The sequence below is a fragment of the Bidens hawaiensis genome, unplaced genomic scaffold (assembly GCF_021521415.1).
Source record: "Bidens hawaiensis isolate Kalapana, Puna unplaced genomic scaffold, B.hawaiensis_p1.1 tig00028278_1, whole genome shotgun sequence".
Classification (NCBI taxonomy): Eukaryota; Viridiplantae; Streptophyta; class Magnoliopsida; order Asterales; family Asteraceae; genus Bidens; species Bidens hawaiensis.
The window spans coordinates 11,764-27,191 of record NW_027494612.1 but is presented as its reverse complement, the minus strand read 5'-3'; the positions used below and the strand labels follow the sequence as shown (position 1 = coordinate 27,191).

General features: G+C 34.2%; 1 protein-coding gene across 1 annotated transcript; it reads right to left on the bottom strand.

Annotated features, from left to right (window-relative positions):
• Window positions 1-261: 261 nt before the first annotated feature.
• On the bottom strand, window positions 262-8,418 carry LOC143576742 (NADH dehydrogenase [ubiquinone] 1 alpha subcomplex subunit 2-like). Its single transcript, XM_077060766.1, has 3 exons — window positions 8,263-8,418; window positions 8,070-8,176; window positions 262-633 (listed from the first exon to the last, which is right to left on the bottom strand). Exons 1-3 carry the CDS (start codon window positions 8,346-8,348, stop codon window positions 530-532), a joined length of 297 nt encoding a protein of 98 aa, XP_076916881.1. The 5' UTR covers window positions 8,349-8,418; the 3' UTR covers window positions 262-529.
• Window positions 8,419-15,428: the final 7,010 nt, after the last annotated feature.

The window sequence follows — 15,428 nt, the reverse complement described above, 5'->3', positions numbered from 1 at the left end:
TTAAAGCATGTTTGGGAATGAGTTTGAAACATACTTATTTTCTCAAAAAGTCATTTAAGAAAGGCAGAATTTGAAACTATTGAAAATCTGATTTTTAAGTCTTTCATAAAGCTAAAATAAAAAAGATTTTTTTGATTGCCAAACACATTTTAACTTATTGGCTTCTTGAAAACACCAATAAGCCAATAAACATTTTTCAAACTCAATCCCAAACATGCCCTTAACTTCACTCAATTCAAACTTATGCTTCTAATATGAGAGTAAGAGACATCTTCACCATCTAATCAAGTCAATAGGCATCAGATCTTAAAACCTCTTTTGGTCCCTGATGGATTATGAGTACGCAAACCATAATAAAAGCGATTTTGAAAACGTAAACGACCCACTTCACGGGATCATGCACCAGATAAAATAGTGTGATACAACACAAATTCATGTTTAATTTTTAAATGCCATGTCACCTAAGGAGCGACTCCCATTGATCTTAGCCTTATTGCTTGAAACTGAACAAAGCTCGAGTGCAGATGCTTTAGGATCTGAGGGATGACCCAGCTTTCACAAGGTTCTCGAGTGCTTTAGAGATCTGTGTTTCTGTCATACCATCCAAACGAATACCCCTCTCGACACCCATGTCTGTACATAAACCAAAAGGCAACATAAGTACGACACCATAAACAGGGGACAGATGATATGTTATCAAAGAAGCATGGATCTTTCTATACAGTGATCTTATACACTAATTGTCTTGGATCTTAGATAGATTTACATGTATTCATTGTTCAAAGTTCAAACCCACCAGCAAGATTGAAGTTTTCGAATCTGGTTTCTCTTGCCAACAATCAAAGAGTTTTTGCTCAAAATGAAAAATCAAACAAATGGATAAACAATCTATAAAGCAGTAATGTTCAGAAATATGATTCTTGATTCAAATAAAACAGAAAGCAGCCTCTACTGCAAGAAAAAAAAAAAGGATTTCACAAGCTTACGTTATCTGAATTCTGAAATATCAGATTGTTGTAGAAGCTTGCAAATAGTCTAAATGAAGCTTCTTATGCGCTAGAATATGAGAATCAAAGGCTAGATCAACTATTAGCAATTTAGCATCACTTCAAATCTCTTACGTTCAAATAACATGAATATGCTAGCGTTTTCCGACTAAACTATAATATAGGAAAAGCAAATGGTGTGATATGGCAATCTTATTGTAAAGTTATCGGTCTAATCTCTTGAAAGAGTTATTATTAACTACGTATATTCAAATCCCAAGTATAAATTACACAAATCACTTAAAATTTTGATTAAAACATAGTTTGTGATCATTAGAAGCTGTGACCTGAACATGCAAATGAACTTGTTATTTGAACTTTACTTGGTTGATAACATGGATGCACAAGCGGTTAGTAATCAATATGATTAGTATTCAGTGGGTCGGGTCAACCTATCTGTTACCCACATAACCAGTCAACTAGCGCTCAACTAGTGGAGAGTCAAGGAATCAAGAAGGGCTAAAATAATGGGAAGTTTCGAATAAGTATTTAGAATGAATAGGCCTGGAGTTATATCTTTTTCTTTGTCTGTCTTTTTTATTTTGTTAATTATCAAAGTGTTCTCAAATTAGAGATTAGCCCTTCTCGAATCGGGCCAACTATCTTTACGTTCCAATAAAATCAAGCTTTCGTTTCTGGGGTCTATCACACTACACATACTTCAACCAACAGTCCAACAACCAACATACCTAATTCATATCATGAAGCAGAACTACATGCAACAGAGGTTTAAATAACATACTGGGCCGACAATTTCATGTTCAGTTTCAGAATTTTCTTATCAAGTGACGTCAACAGACACCCGAGATTCGAGACTTCTAATTGTAGTCATGGCTCATGTCATACGTTGTTAATGAGTGTAAACAAACCAAGAGGCTTAAAAACCAGGATAGATGGCATAAAGATTACAGATGCCACTTTGACTTATATTCAACCTAATATTTTCACAAACAATAATTTGCATGTAGTTATAAGTCTGCTCTCCAGGAAGAGTCATTTGTAACTATAAAACAAGAAAAGCAAAATAAGGTTCTTTTCGTTTTTGTGCAAATGGTGTGATATGGCATGCTTATCATATTGTTATAAGTCTTCTCTCCTGAAAATGTCATTTGTAACTCTATATATCCAATCCCCTGGTATAGATTTCAAAATTAGATTAAAACATTTCGGGTGATCATTAGAAGCTGTGGCCTGAATATGCAAATGAACCTGTTATTTGAGCTTATTTGGATGATAACTTAAGATTCGCAAGCGATTAGCAATCAATACGCATACTTCAACCAACAACCAGCATAAACCTAAGTCATTCAATACACATACTTCAACCAACAGTCAGCATAATCTTAATTCATATCATAAAGCAAAAATACATGCAGCAGAGGTTAAAATAACATACTGGGCCAACAATTCATGTGCAGCTTCAGCAATTTCTTATCAAGTGACGTTAAGAGACATCTAACTTCTAATTTTAGTTATGGCTCATGTCATATGTTGTTAACAGGTGTAAACAAACCAAGAGGCTTCAAAAATAGGATAGAGAGCACACAAACTATAGATGCCACTTTGACTTATAAAAACTAGAGTAAAGTGCTAAAATAGTCCTTGAGGTTTGGTCGTTTTTGCGACTTTAGTCCAAATAGTTTTTTTTTGTGCATATGAACCCTTGAGGTTTACCAATTGTTGTCAATGTTGTCCAAATAGTTAACTCTGTTTAATTTCATCGTTAAATCCAAGTTTATTTATTATTATGGAGCATTTTGATGTTTTACAAAGTTTAGGGGATTAAGATTAAACGTTTTACAAAGCTAAGGGGGTAAGATGGAATGTTTTGTGTCTTTCTTGTTGCCCCAACCTCGTGTTTCCGATATCAACTCCGACCACCATCCCGCAACTCCGGCGAGCCTTAAACACTCATATCAAGATACGATATCGATTAACTAAGTGACTCAAAACTAGAAACCGAAAGAGATGAAACTGATTTGAACCTTCAAACGTATTATTATTGTTACAATTAATTGAGCGGAAGTTAAACAAAATCGGGAACGCATGTTTAAGCCTATAAATATCGAATCTCGTCACCCCTCGCTCGTACCATGTTATCGGCTTTTGTCCGCCGCAGCAACTTTGTCGGCCAAGCTCGTCGGCCATCGAGTCGAGCACCATTTGGAGGTAAGTTTAATGCCAATATGCTCGTTTCCATTTACTGATTAAAAGCCCTATGATCCTCACCATCTTCTGTTACGTTTGTACTCGAATTTTAAAATTGAAATTATGAAGGTCGAATCTAGGGTTCAACTGAAAGGAAAGATGAACCCTTTTTATCACTTTTTTTTTAAATCTTAGTGCATCCCAAGTTGGCCGGACAAGGTGGTGGTGGTGATGCCCAGAGAAGGTGGCAGCAGTGAAGATGGCCGGAGAAGATGGTGGTCGTTTGATTTATAAATTTTTATTTCAATAACAAATAGTAGTGATAATAATATAACAAGTTAACAACAATAATGATAATAATAATTTTTCTTTAGTTTTTTTTTATTTTGTTTAAATAACATATACATAAAAAGACAATATTGTCCCTAACTTCACGATGAAATTAAACGGAGTTAACTGTTTGGACGACATTGACAACGATTGGTAAACCTCAAGGGTCCAGATGCACAAAAAAAACTATTAGGACTAAAGTCGCAAAAACAACCAAACCTCAGGGACGATTTAAGCACTTTACTCTAAAAACTAAACTAATACCTCACAAATGAAATTTGCATTTTGTGAACTAACTACATATTCTCTATTAAATTCAAATTTTTATCTCCATTTCTCAAAGTCATATTGATCGTTGAGATATCAACGATAGGGTTTAATTTAGAGGTTGCAATTTGAATGGGTTGGGTAGGATTGAGGTGATGGGTCAAGATGGGTTTGGGTCAGGATGGGTATAGGTTAGGATGGATTTTTTTAAAAAAGAGTTAGGATGGATAAAGGTCAAGATGGGTTAAGTTAATCCATTTTGACTCATGTAAAGCTTAAAATACAAAAGGTTTAAAACCCCTCAAAAGAAATTCAAAAAAATATAATTAAAAAAATAATAACTCAAAATATAAATAAAAAACGAAAAATGTAAAACAACTAAAATGTTTCCCCAGTCATCCTAGTTCATTAAAAAAAACACCAAGAAATTTCGGTTTAAAAGTTTAGTTTAGCTCTTGGGTTTCGATCTTTTCAGTTACTCTGTTTTGTTTTGGTCGGTTTTTTCTTTTTCGTTTCGGTTCAGGTTCGGTTAATACTTTTCGTTTTGGTTGATTTTTTGGTTTCAGTGTTTTTATTTCGTTTTGGTCGGTTTTTTCGGTTTCATTTCGTTTTTTATTGTTCCGTTTTGATTCATTTTTGTCGGCTACGTTTTGGTTTTATGTTTCGCTTTAGTAAGCTTTTCGATTGCATTATGTTTTTTTTGTTTCGGTTTGGTCAGTTTTACGGTTTCATATCGGTTTTTTTGTATCGTTTTGGTCGCTTTTCTATTTCGGCTCAGTTTCGTTTCGGTCGGTTCGGTATTTTGATTCGTTTTGGTCAGTTTTTCGGTTTCATTTCGGTTTTTTTGTTTCGTTTTGGTTGTTTTTCTATTTCGGTTTCGTTTCGTTTCTGTTTTTTTTCTTTTGGTCGATTCGGTGTTTTTGTTTCGTTTTGGTCAGCTTTTCAGTTGCATTTCGCTTTTTTTGTTTCGTTTTGATCAACTTTTCGTTTTCATATCGTTTTTTTGTTTTGTTTTGGTCGTTTTCTATTTCAGTTTCGTTTCGGTTTTTTTGTTTCGTTTTGGTCGATTCGGTGTTTTGTTTCGTTTTGGTCAGCTTTTCGGTTGCATTTCGTTTTTTTTTGTTTTGGTCAGTTTTTCAGTTTCGATTTGCTTTTTTTTGTTCGTTTTGGTCGATTCGGTGTTTTTGTTTCGTTTTGGTCAGCTTTTCGGTTGCATTTCGTTTTTTCCGTTTTGGTCAGTTTTTCGGTTTCGTTTCATTTATTTGTTTCGTTTTGGTGTTTTTCTATTTTGGTTCAGTTTCGTTTTGTTTTTTTGTTTCGTTTTGGTCGATTCGGTGTTTTTGTTTTGTTTTGGTCGATTCAGTTTTTTGTTTCGTTTTGGTCACCTTTTCGGTTGCATTTCGTTTTTTTTTTGTTTCGTTTTGGTCAGTTTTTCGGTTTCGTTTAGTTTTTTTGTCTCGTTTTGGTCGTTTTTCTATTTCGGTTCAGTTTCGTTTTGATCGGTTCGGTCTTTTTGTTTCGCAAGTGGTAGTTTGGGTATTTTGAATTAGATAAATTTTGGATAACTTGGGTATATTGTTTTAACCCATTTTAACCTATAAATGAAACTCACTTGTATACTTCCAACCCATCCTGACCTCATTGAAGAAATTTTTTGATCCATCCTGACCCATTTAACTTTTAAAGTTTATCCATCTTGACCCAAAAGAACCCATTTGGGTTGGGTTTGCCACCCTTAGTTTAATTTATAGATACACATACTTCAACCACAACCAACATATACCTAAGTCACATAATAAAAAACTACAAGCAACGAAAGTTTAAAAACACATACTGAGGCACTGGGCCAACAAATACATGTGTGGTTTCAGTAATTTCTTATCAAGTGACGTTAAGAGACATCCGCGATTGGAAATTTCCTTCTAAAAGTCGAAATCTGACTTCTAATAACTTTAGTTATGGCTCATGTCATATGTTAAACAAACCAGGAGGCATCAAAAACTGGATAGATACACATACAGATACAGATCCAGATGCCACGTTGACTTATAATATTGAACCAGATATTTCACAAATTAAGATCTGCATACTGTGAACTAACCAAATAAGTTTTAGTTTATTCAAATTCGTATTTTCATTTACCAAAGTCATATAATTTATGTAAAAGATAGGGTTTAATTCATACATTAATCATGTTTCTCAACTTAATTCAACTGCAAGAGTGAGATATGAACCAAAAACCTAATCTTCTGGAGCTAGTTAAGTTCGCAAAAAAAATCAACAGTAATATCGTTTCAATTTTAACTCGGGAACACAACAGTTATCTTTCATGAACGATTTTCCAACAAATTGTATCTATATCTAAAATCCTAAAAAGTAACTGTTTTCGGGTTATAAACAGGGTTGCAAGCGTACAAAATATTAATCTTAAGTACACCACTACATTTGGTCTAGTGGTATGGTGTCCCACTTCCAAAATGGAGATGGTGGGTTCAAATCCTTGCAAGTGCAAGATTAAGGGGATTTTGGTGGAAATAAATTTGTTGTTCAAAAAAATATATATATTAATCTTAAGTGCTTTGACTCCTTGGAACTTTCTAATATAGATTGTCATATATTCATTATTCAAAGTTCAAACCCACCAGCAAGATTGAAATATTTAGTTAAATCCCTTTTTTCTTGTCAACAATCGAACAGTTTTTGCTCAAAACTTAAGAAATGAAAAATCTAATTAAAAAACAAAACAACATACAAGGCAGTAATGTTCAAACATATGATTCTTCATTCAAATAAAACAGAAAGCAGTGCTTCTTAGAGAGGAATAAGACAAGAGGCTGTAAGGCGTTAAGCAGTGTCTAGTCAAAAAAAAAAAAGAGGATTTTACAAGCTTACATTATCTGAATTCTGAAATTATCAGATATTGTGTTTAGAAGGTTGCTATATGAAGCTTCTTGTGCATGAGGAAGTGAGAATAAGAGGCTATAGATCAACTATTAGCAATTTAGCATCACTTCAAATCTCTTACATTCAGATCATATCAATATGGTTGTGGCTATCAACTAAACTATAACATAGGAAAAGAAAAATGAGATCTTTCCAATTCGTGTGCAAATAGTGTGATAACTGATATGACATGCTTATCATATTTTTATAAGTCTAATCTCCTGAAAGAGTCATTTGTAACTCTATATTTCCAATCCCTGGTGTAGATTTCAAATTTAGATTAAAACATTTCAGGTGATCATTAGAAGCTGTGACCTAAATATGCAAATGAACCTGTTAAATGAACTTATTTGGTTGATAACTTAAGATACAAAAACACTTAGCAATCAATACGCATACTTCAACCAACATCCAACATAAACTTAATTAATTCATATCATAAAGCAATAATGCATGCAACAGAGGTTAAAATAGCATACTGGGCCAATAATTTCATGTGTAGCTTCAGCAATTTCTTATCAAGTGACGTTAAGAGACATCTGACTTCATATTTTAGTCATGGATCATGTCATATGTTGTTTACAGGTGTAACCAAACCAAGAAGCTTCAAAAACAGAACAGAGAGCACACAAATTATAAATGTAGCTTTGACTTATAAAAATGAACCTGACACTTCACAAATGAAGTTTGCATTTTGTGAACTAACTACATATGCTCTACTTAATTCAAATTTTATCTCCATTTCTCAAAGTCACATCACCCATATCAACGATAAGGTTTAATTTATAGATACACATACTTCAACCAACAACCAACATATACCTAAGTCATAAAATAAAGCAGAACTACAAGCAACGGATGTTAAAAATAACATACTAAGCCAACAATTTCATGTGCAGCTTCAACAATTTCTCATCAAGTAACGTTAAGAGACATCCGAGATTGAAAACTTTGTTCTAAATGTCGAAATCTGACTTCTAATTTTAGTAATGGCTCATGCCATATGTTAAACAAACCAGAAGGCATCAGAAACTGGATAGATCGTAGTGTACAGATACAGATACAGATGCCACATTGACTTATAATATTGAACCTCATAATTGATCTGCATATTGTGAACTAACAACATAAGTTGTAGTTTATTCAGATTCTTATTTTCATTTATCAAACTCGCATAAAAGATAGCGGTTATTATTTACATTTCTCAGCTTAATTCAACTGCAAGAGCAAAACATGAACCAAAACCCTAATATATGGAGCTAGTTAAATTCTCAAAAAATGAACAAAAATAATATCATTCAATCGGTCTAAACATTAGAAGTGAGATAAACACACCGTATCTGGCCCAGAGTTGAGGCTCGGTGCCACTGCATTCGCGAATGAGTATGGGCAACTTAGGGTTTGCTTTCTTCAGCTCCTTGTAATTCTTTTCAACAAACGCCCTATCACCATATTACATAATATAATAATTAGAAATGAATAATTACATGTAACGAATTGAAACCGAATCGATTGATTTTAATGAAACCTTGTGGAAGAACTGGCAGGTGAGGACTGGCAAAAGAGAACTCGTAGCTCTTTGAGATTCTTTGATAACTGTCCCACCCGTGCCATATCTTCGATATCAGATCTTATCGAATCAATCAATCAATCAATGGTGTTGGTGTTGCAGCAGGTATGAGATTTGTAGTTGTAAAATGGTCGCCTGAGCCGCTCAAGTCCAAGAGAAAAGAGTGGAACAGAAAGTTACAAATTGGTCCTCTGACTATCCTCGAATGATATAAACGGCCAAAAGAAAAAATCAAAAGTTTAAGGTGTGATAAAAAAGTTAGCAAGTTTATATACAAATACTAAAACTGCCTTTTTAAAACAAAAATTATATATATACAAATACTAATACTTTTTCTCCAAGTAGTGGTGAGGGTATGGCCAAACAATCAGTCAAGAACCGGGTCATGTAGGAACCGGTTTTAGATATGGTCGAGTTTTTGGACAGTTATGTAGTGTTTTTATCGGATTTTGACCGAGTAGAAGTGGAACGAGTCCTGATGGGTCCGCTTCAGTTCTAGAATCGGATACAATTTTTTAGATAAACTGAAACTTGCTTCAAACCCACGGGTCAGATGCACCAGGTCGGGCCCGGAACCAAGTTTTTTGCCCACCTATACTCCGAAGAGCTTAGTGGAATCCTCTTGTAAATACACATAAATCTTGACGTGTTTGTATTTAATGAAAATTTTGGATTGTCAATCCAACTTATTGTGAGACTCATGGTATCAATGAACGTTCTTATCCTCTCAACTTGATGATATCTTTTACATCAAGCAAGAGCTTTAAACACATAACCATACAATGTCCTTTTAAGCATACTTTATCCTATAAAGATGTGTACTTAACTAAATTGTATTTGAGATATAGAATGTACTCGCTACTCACCTTGGATTTTAAAAGGTTAAAAAGTCCTACTTGACTATCCTTGTCCTCTCCTGGTTGACTTCCAACAAGTCAACTTTTGGCCATCAGCGTAGTTAGTGTGCTTTTTTTTTTCTTTTTTTTTATCACAATTGCATATTGCATCAATACTTGGTCAATTTAGCTACTTTAACATATAAACGTATTTAATTATATTTACTTGAGTGTTGGGATTCATTTGATCCAATTAAATACTTATGTTGTAGAATGTAAAACCATAAATTATTAGCTTGACCCATCTATCTCGTTTAAAAATCAGAACTTAACAGCTGTTTACTAGCAAGCATTGAAAGCAGATGCCAGAATGACTTTTTGAACTAAACGACGTAATAAATAAAGAAACTAACTGTCATCAAGACTGAACGAGATGAGGATTAAATAAAATCGAACTATGATAACCTTGGTTTTTACCATAAAAGCAGAAAGCGCCCAAAAGAAGTGAGTGACTCAAGAAAGGCCATCGCTCTTCTCTCTTGACCTGAGACTTGGGGGAGTTCAAATACAGATACGCCTCCGTGAGCTTTGGCAATATTGTTAATCAATTCCATAATGAGTACTATTTTACCCACGCCAGCTCCCCCGAATAGTCCGATTTTTCCTCCACGGCGATAAGGGGCTAAAAGATCTACTACTTTAATTCCGGTTTCAAAAAAAGTTTTTAATACTTGCAATAAGTGGCGCTTTTAATATTTTTAACACTATGGATCTATTTGATACCATGTAGGATTAAAATGATTCCTCACTTTATTGTTAATAATAATAATAATAAATATTATTATTATTAAATTAATAAACCAAACACCCTAAATGTCTGAACGAATTAAATCTAACATCTGAATGATCTCATTCAGATGCAAACAAACACTCCCTTAATGTACTACATTTGAAAAATAGGCCCCCTAAATTTCTTTTCAACACAAACATAATCAAAAGCTTGCTTTCAACATTTCACTGCAAGACATGTATCTACAAACATCTAAAACGTATGTGTTTAGTTTCATAGCAAGCTTTAGATTTTTAACAAGATCTATGTTTTGACTTCAAGACACGTCGTTGTTGTTTCATCTGGAGCTCTTGATCATCACCCACTACTTAGTCATGGATTTTACCTAAGGCCTTACAATACCACAAATTAGTATATTGATAGTATGATAAACCATATATGAACAACTCATGTTAATATTGGATAAAAAAATCAAAATCCCAAGATTGTGCCAAGCCAAGCGAACCGGCGTGCGTTGGCTTTGCGTGGATATTTGGCCCAATGCTTAACGTGATAAACAATATTCTTTCCTATCATTGACAATATAATTTAAGTGCGTATATATAGGGACAAATAAACCACTATTTACAAGGAAACAGGTAACATATGTCCTAAATGAATACAATATATTTTCAATATTTCATTCCAATACACCCTCGCAGTTGGAGCGTGGTTTGGTCAAACGCTCAAACTGGATCAAAAGGACTGAAACAACTCCCGAGGTAAGCCTTTGGTGAAAATATCATCGTACTGATACGAAGCTGGTACATGCAATACACGAATGTGACCAAGACAAATCTTCTCCCGGACAAAATTAATATCAATCTCGATGTGCTTGGTGCGCTAATGATGTATTGGGTTCTCCGATAAGTATATGGCCAAAATATTATCACATTGCACAATGGTTGCCCATTGAAGAGGCATGTGAAGTTCCAATAGCAGATTTTGTAATCAGGAGGTTTTGGCCACAACATTTGCTACCCCCCGGTATTTAGCCTTGGAAATATATCGTGCAATGGTTGGTTGGCGTTTCAATGACCATGAAATCATATTGTTTCCCAAGTAAACACAATAACCAGACGTGGAGCGACAAGAACCTGGACCCCCCCCCCCACCAGTCGGCGTCGGAATAATTCATTAACGAAAACGGGGAGGAAGCAAAAAGATGAAGATCATAATCTAGGGTTCCCTTAATGTAGCATCGGATACGTCACAGAAATGCAAGACGCGATTCGTGAGGAGCATGCATGAACAGACAAGCCTATTGAACCGCATATGAAATATACGGACGAGTAAACATCAGGTATTGTAATCTGCTAGCTAAACTCCAATATGATGTGGCATGGGATATTAATGGACCGGAATCAGTCGTTAATTTAGCCCTCGTATCGACTGGTGTATTGCATGTTTTGCATGAGAACATCTCTATCCGAGGCATACTGGGATTGTGACAAGAACATGCCCAAACTATCATGAGTGACTGTAATACCTGAAAAATGATGCAGAGGTCATAAGTCCTTCATGGAAAATTAATATGATAGAGATCTGATTATACATTGTAAGAAAGTTGGAGATGAGGCAGTCATACGATGTCGTCCACGTAAGAAGTAAATGTGCCACGTTAGTACCATCATGATACACAAACAGAGAAAGAGAATTGTCACACACACTTTCTTTAAATAATTTAGAAATGAAAACACAAGGAGAACTGTTTAAACCATGCCCACAAAGCTTGTTTAAGACCGTATAAGGACCATTTTAATTTGCATACATGGTTCGGTTTGGTTGGGTCTGCAAAGCCGGTGGGTTGGTGCATAGATACGTCTCTTGAAGGTGTCCATGAAAGAAAGAATTTTTAATGTCAAAGTGAAATATGAAAATGATGAAAATGCATTGTGGACGGCAGCCTGAGTTGATGGCGTAGGGCTTCGAATGCTCAAAAAAAGTATAGAGTCCTGCTAATAAGATGCCCACCTTCAAATTTAATACACCATTCATTCGACTCGTATAGCTTATAGATCTTTGTACTCTGACAACCACCAGCTTTTTGGAAAAGGTGTTTGACCAAATTCTTAACGAGTTGTATGACTTATACGAGACGGTGATGGTACTTATACGAGTTGTATAACCTATACTACTCATATAATGTTCATACACCCTCTTTAGGACTGGTATAGCCTATACAAGTCATTTGGATCATCATACACCCTTCTCAGCCCGTACATACCAGCTTTTCAGATGGTGTTTAACCAGACTTAAGGCTTATACGAGTAGTATAATCTATATGACTCGTTAGTTCAGTGTACCATGTCTGGAAAGACCCCATGAATGACCAGATTTATACGAGTAGTATAGTTTATACGACTCGTACAGGCAGGGTAATTATATAACATGATATAATATTTTACCAGTTATTTGACACGATATAATATTTGGTAATTATTTGACGTGAAACAAGATTTCACCATTAATTATATGACACGACATAATCTTCTAACCAATCAAATGTGTGTGTGTGTAGAGAGAGAGAGAGAGATTATAATGACACTGCATAATATTCTAACATATAAAAAAAAATTAATAATAACAAATTGAGTTACATATGTTGTTTGCTGATGATGGCAATCAAGACGACTATGTTGGTGAAACTTCCGACAATGTCTCACATTTTCAACCAACGAGGTATAAAATAATTTTATAAAGTATGTTTCTATCATTTAATATGGTAACTATTATTGTTAACAGAAGGTTAAATTTGTTTTCAGTTGTTTTCGTTTGTCGATGAACTTAAGGACCGGGCGAAAACAATAGATTGTGAAGTTGGTGTTGTCGTAGTAACCCAATGTGTGACATTCGTCAATTTCGGGTCTAGTTTTATATTCATTTTGTAATCATTGTGTAACATGTTGATTTTTTGCGTTTTATTTTAATAAATTATACTTCGTAGTTGTGGTTAAGCGTGTAAATCCGAACCGACAAATTATAAAATCATTGATAATATAACTCTAACGTGTGCGGGGTTTGTCAAAATTCCGTTGGTTTTAGTTTATAAGTTTGGTTAAATAAACTTTAGGGACTAAAGTGGATTTCTTAAAGTTATACAAGTTTTAAATCATTTTTAACAAAATATCAAACATAAGGGGCCAAAGTTAAACATTTATAAACCATCATATATAAACAACAAACCCTAAACGTAAACCAAAAAAACCACAGCCGCCCTTCTCCTTTCTCTCGTTCATTCCGGCTCCGGCTTTCCGGTGACCGGCGGCGCCACCTCCGATTCCGGCCACTTCTCTCCTTCTCTTCCTCCCCTTCCTCCGACGCACCACCACCTCACCTCCCTCAACCCGACACCACCAGCCCGTAGCCCCTTTTCCCTCTACCCGTTTTTCAGGTGACCGAAAAACCGGCCACCGATGTATCGCCGTACTCTTTCCCTCTCTTCTCTCTCTCGCTGAACTCTCTCTCTCTCTCTGCACCTCTCTCTTTCTCTCACTCTCGGCTCTCTCTATCTCTCTCGGCTCTCTCTATCTCTCTCCGCCTCTATCTCTCTCGGCTCTCTTTATCTCTCTATCTCTCTCTTCGTCTCTCTCTCTCTCTCTAATGTGTTTTTCTCCGGCGACCTTTGTTTCTCCGGCAGCCTATATCTCCGACGACCCTACTCGGCTTCGACAATTGTTTTCGGTCAAACATCATGGTAAGGAGATCTAGAGTTAATTGTTTTTGTGTTTAACTCATAACCGGTAATCGAGTCACGAGTTCGTTTCCCCCTAAACCGACTTTGGAGAGTGTTTGGAATTATATTATTTATTTTATTAATCTCATAACTTATAATAAGGCTTATTATTATTATTAACATAATAATATTTATTATTATTATCATTATTATTATTGTTATTATTATTGTTTAACAAAACGATTATTATTATCATTATTTTCATAACAATAAATTATTATTATTATGATTATTAAGTAATATTTTTAAATTATATTATTGTGAATATTATCCACTTGTTTTATTAAACCGAAACCCATGTCGGGCCTAGTTACCATTTAACGTCATCATCACTCGAGTTATATCTTTTATCACTAATACTACTATTATTAAAATGTTATAAGTATTAGTTATTATTAATATGGCACATATAATTATAATAATAATAATAATAATTATTATTATTATTAAAACTTATAAATCTATTAATAACGTTTTCAACAATAAAGTAATAATTACTACTACTACTACTAGTTTTAACTACAATTCTCAATTGGTAGTATTACTATGTATTATTATCATTATTATATTATATATATATATATATATAAAACATATTCTAAAATCATTATTATCATTTATATATTTATCATTAATAATATTATTATAAACTTTATTATCAATTCATTTTTATAAAACCGAACTCCTGATTTAAACCCGTCTTGTTTCTATTTAATATTGGTTTAGCTATTTAAAAGCTCAATCATATAATATTATTGTATTTTAAATTATCAATTAAGTACGAGTCCTTAATCGTTAACAAATTTACCGGTAACCCGATTAACAACCGAACCTTCTCGTTCAATGTTTCAAATGAAGTTTCAACTAAAGTTCAAGTTCATTAATATATTTTATTTATTCGTTTTCATTTAGCTTTCAAGTTAGATTCGTTCGTTTCGTTCGCAAGCTTTCTATATATTGATCATTTATTATTTTTTGATTCGTCAATTGAGGTGAGTACATTTCATCCCCCGTTTTCACTTTTATATTTTGGGGGTAACATGTATACTTATTCAAAACAAGAATGATTTATTATACTCATTTCTCAAATTACAAACTTTAGGGTGTATGATACTAGAATACTTGCTCTATTGTGTGTTATATGTCTCATATGTTTTACGTGCATGAATGTTTATTTCTATGTTGTTGTTGAGCCTCATTAAGTATGATCATACGCTCCCCTAACTATTTAGCCTTGTGTTTGTAGAATAGGGCCTCATTATCTGAGTATGTCGGTTGTTACCGAATAGAAAGGATCCTCATTACATATGTTTTTATATACCACGATTGATGCTTTTATTTATAGTCTCATATACGTTTGTGGATTTCGCTCATATTATATATACTCAAACTATGAAATTGCTCACCAACATACGTGTTGACAAAATATTATTTTATGCATTGTTGCAAGTTTGACTTTTATCGACTTGAGGACTTGACGAAAAACGTTACCAAGACTATTAGGATATTAGTAAAATGAACAATATATTTGTTTACTTGTGTTCAATTTGTTTGTATGACCAAGATGTGTTGTTTATTGATTTTTGAAATAAAAGAGTTGATTAAGTATTGTCACTTTAATATTGTCTTGTGTTTTGGGCAATCGGTTGCACCCCGACATGTTCCGCCTTTGGTCGGGGTGTGACACAATGATCGAAGACAAACGCTGGTGGACAAGTCGTTA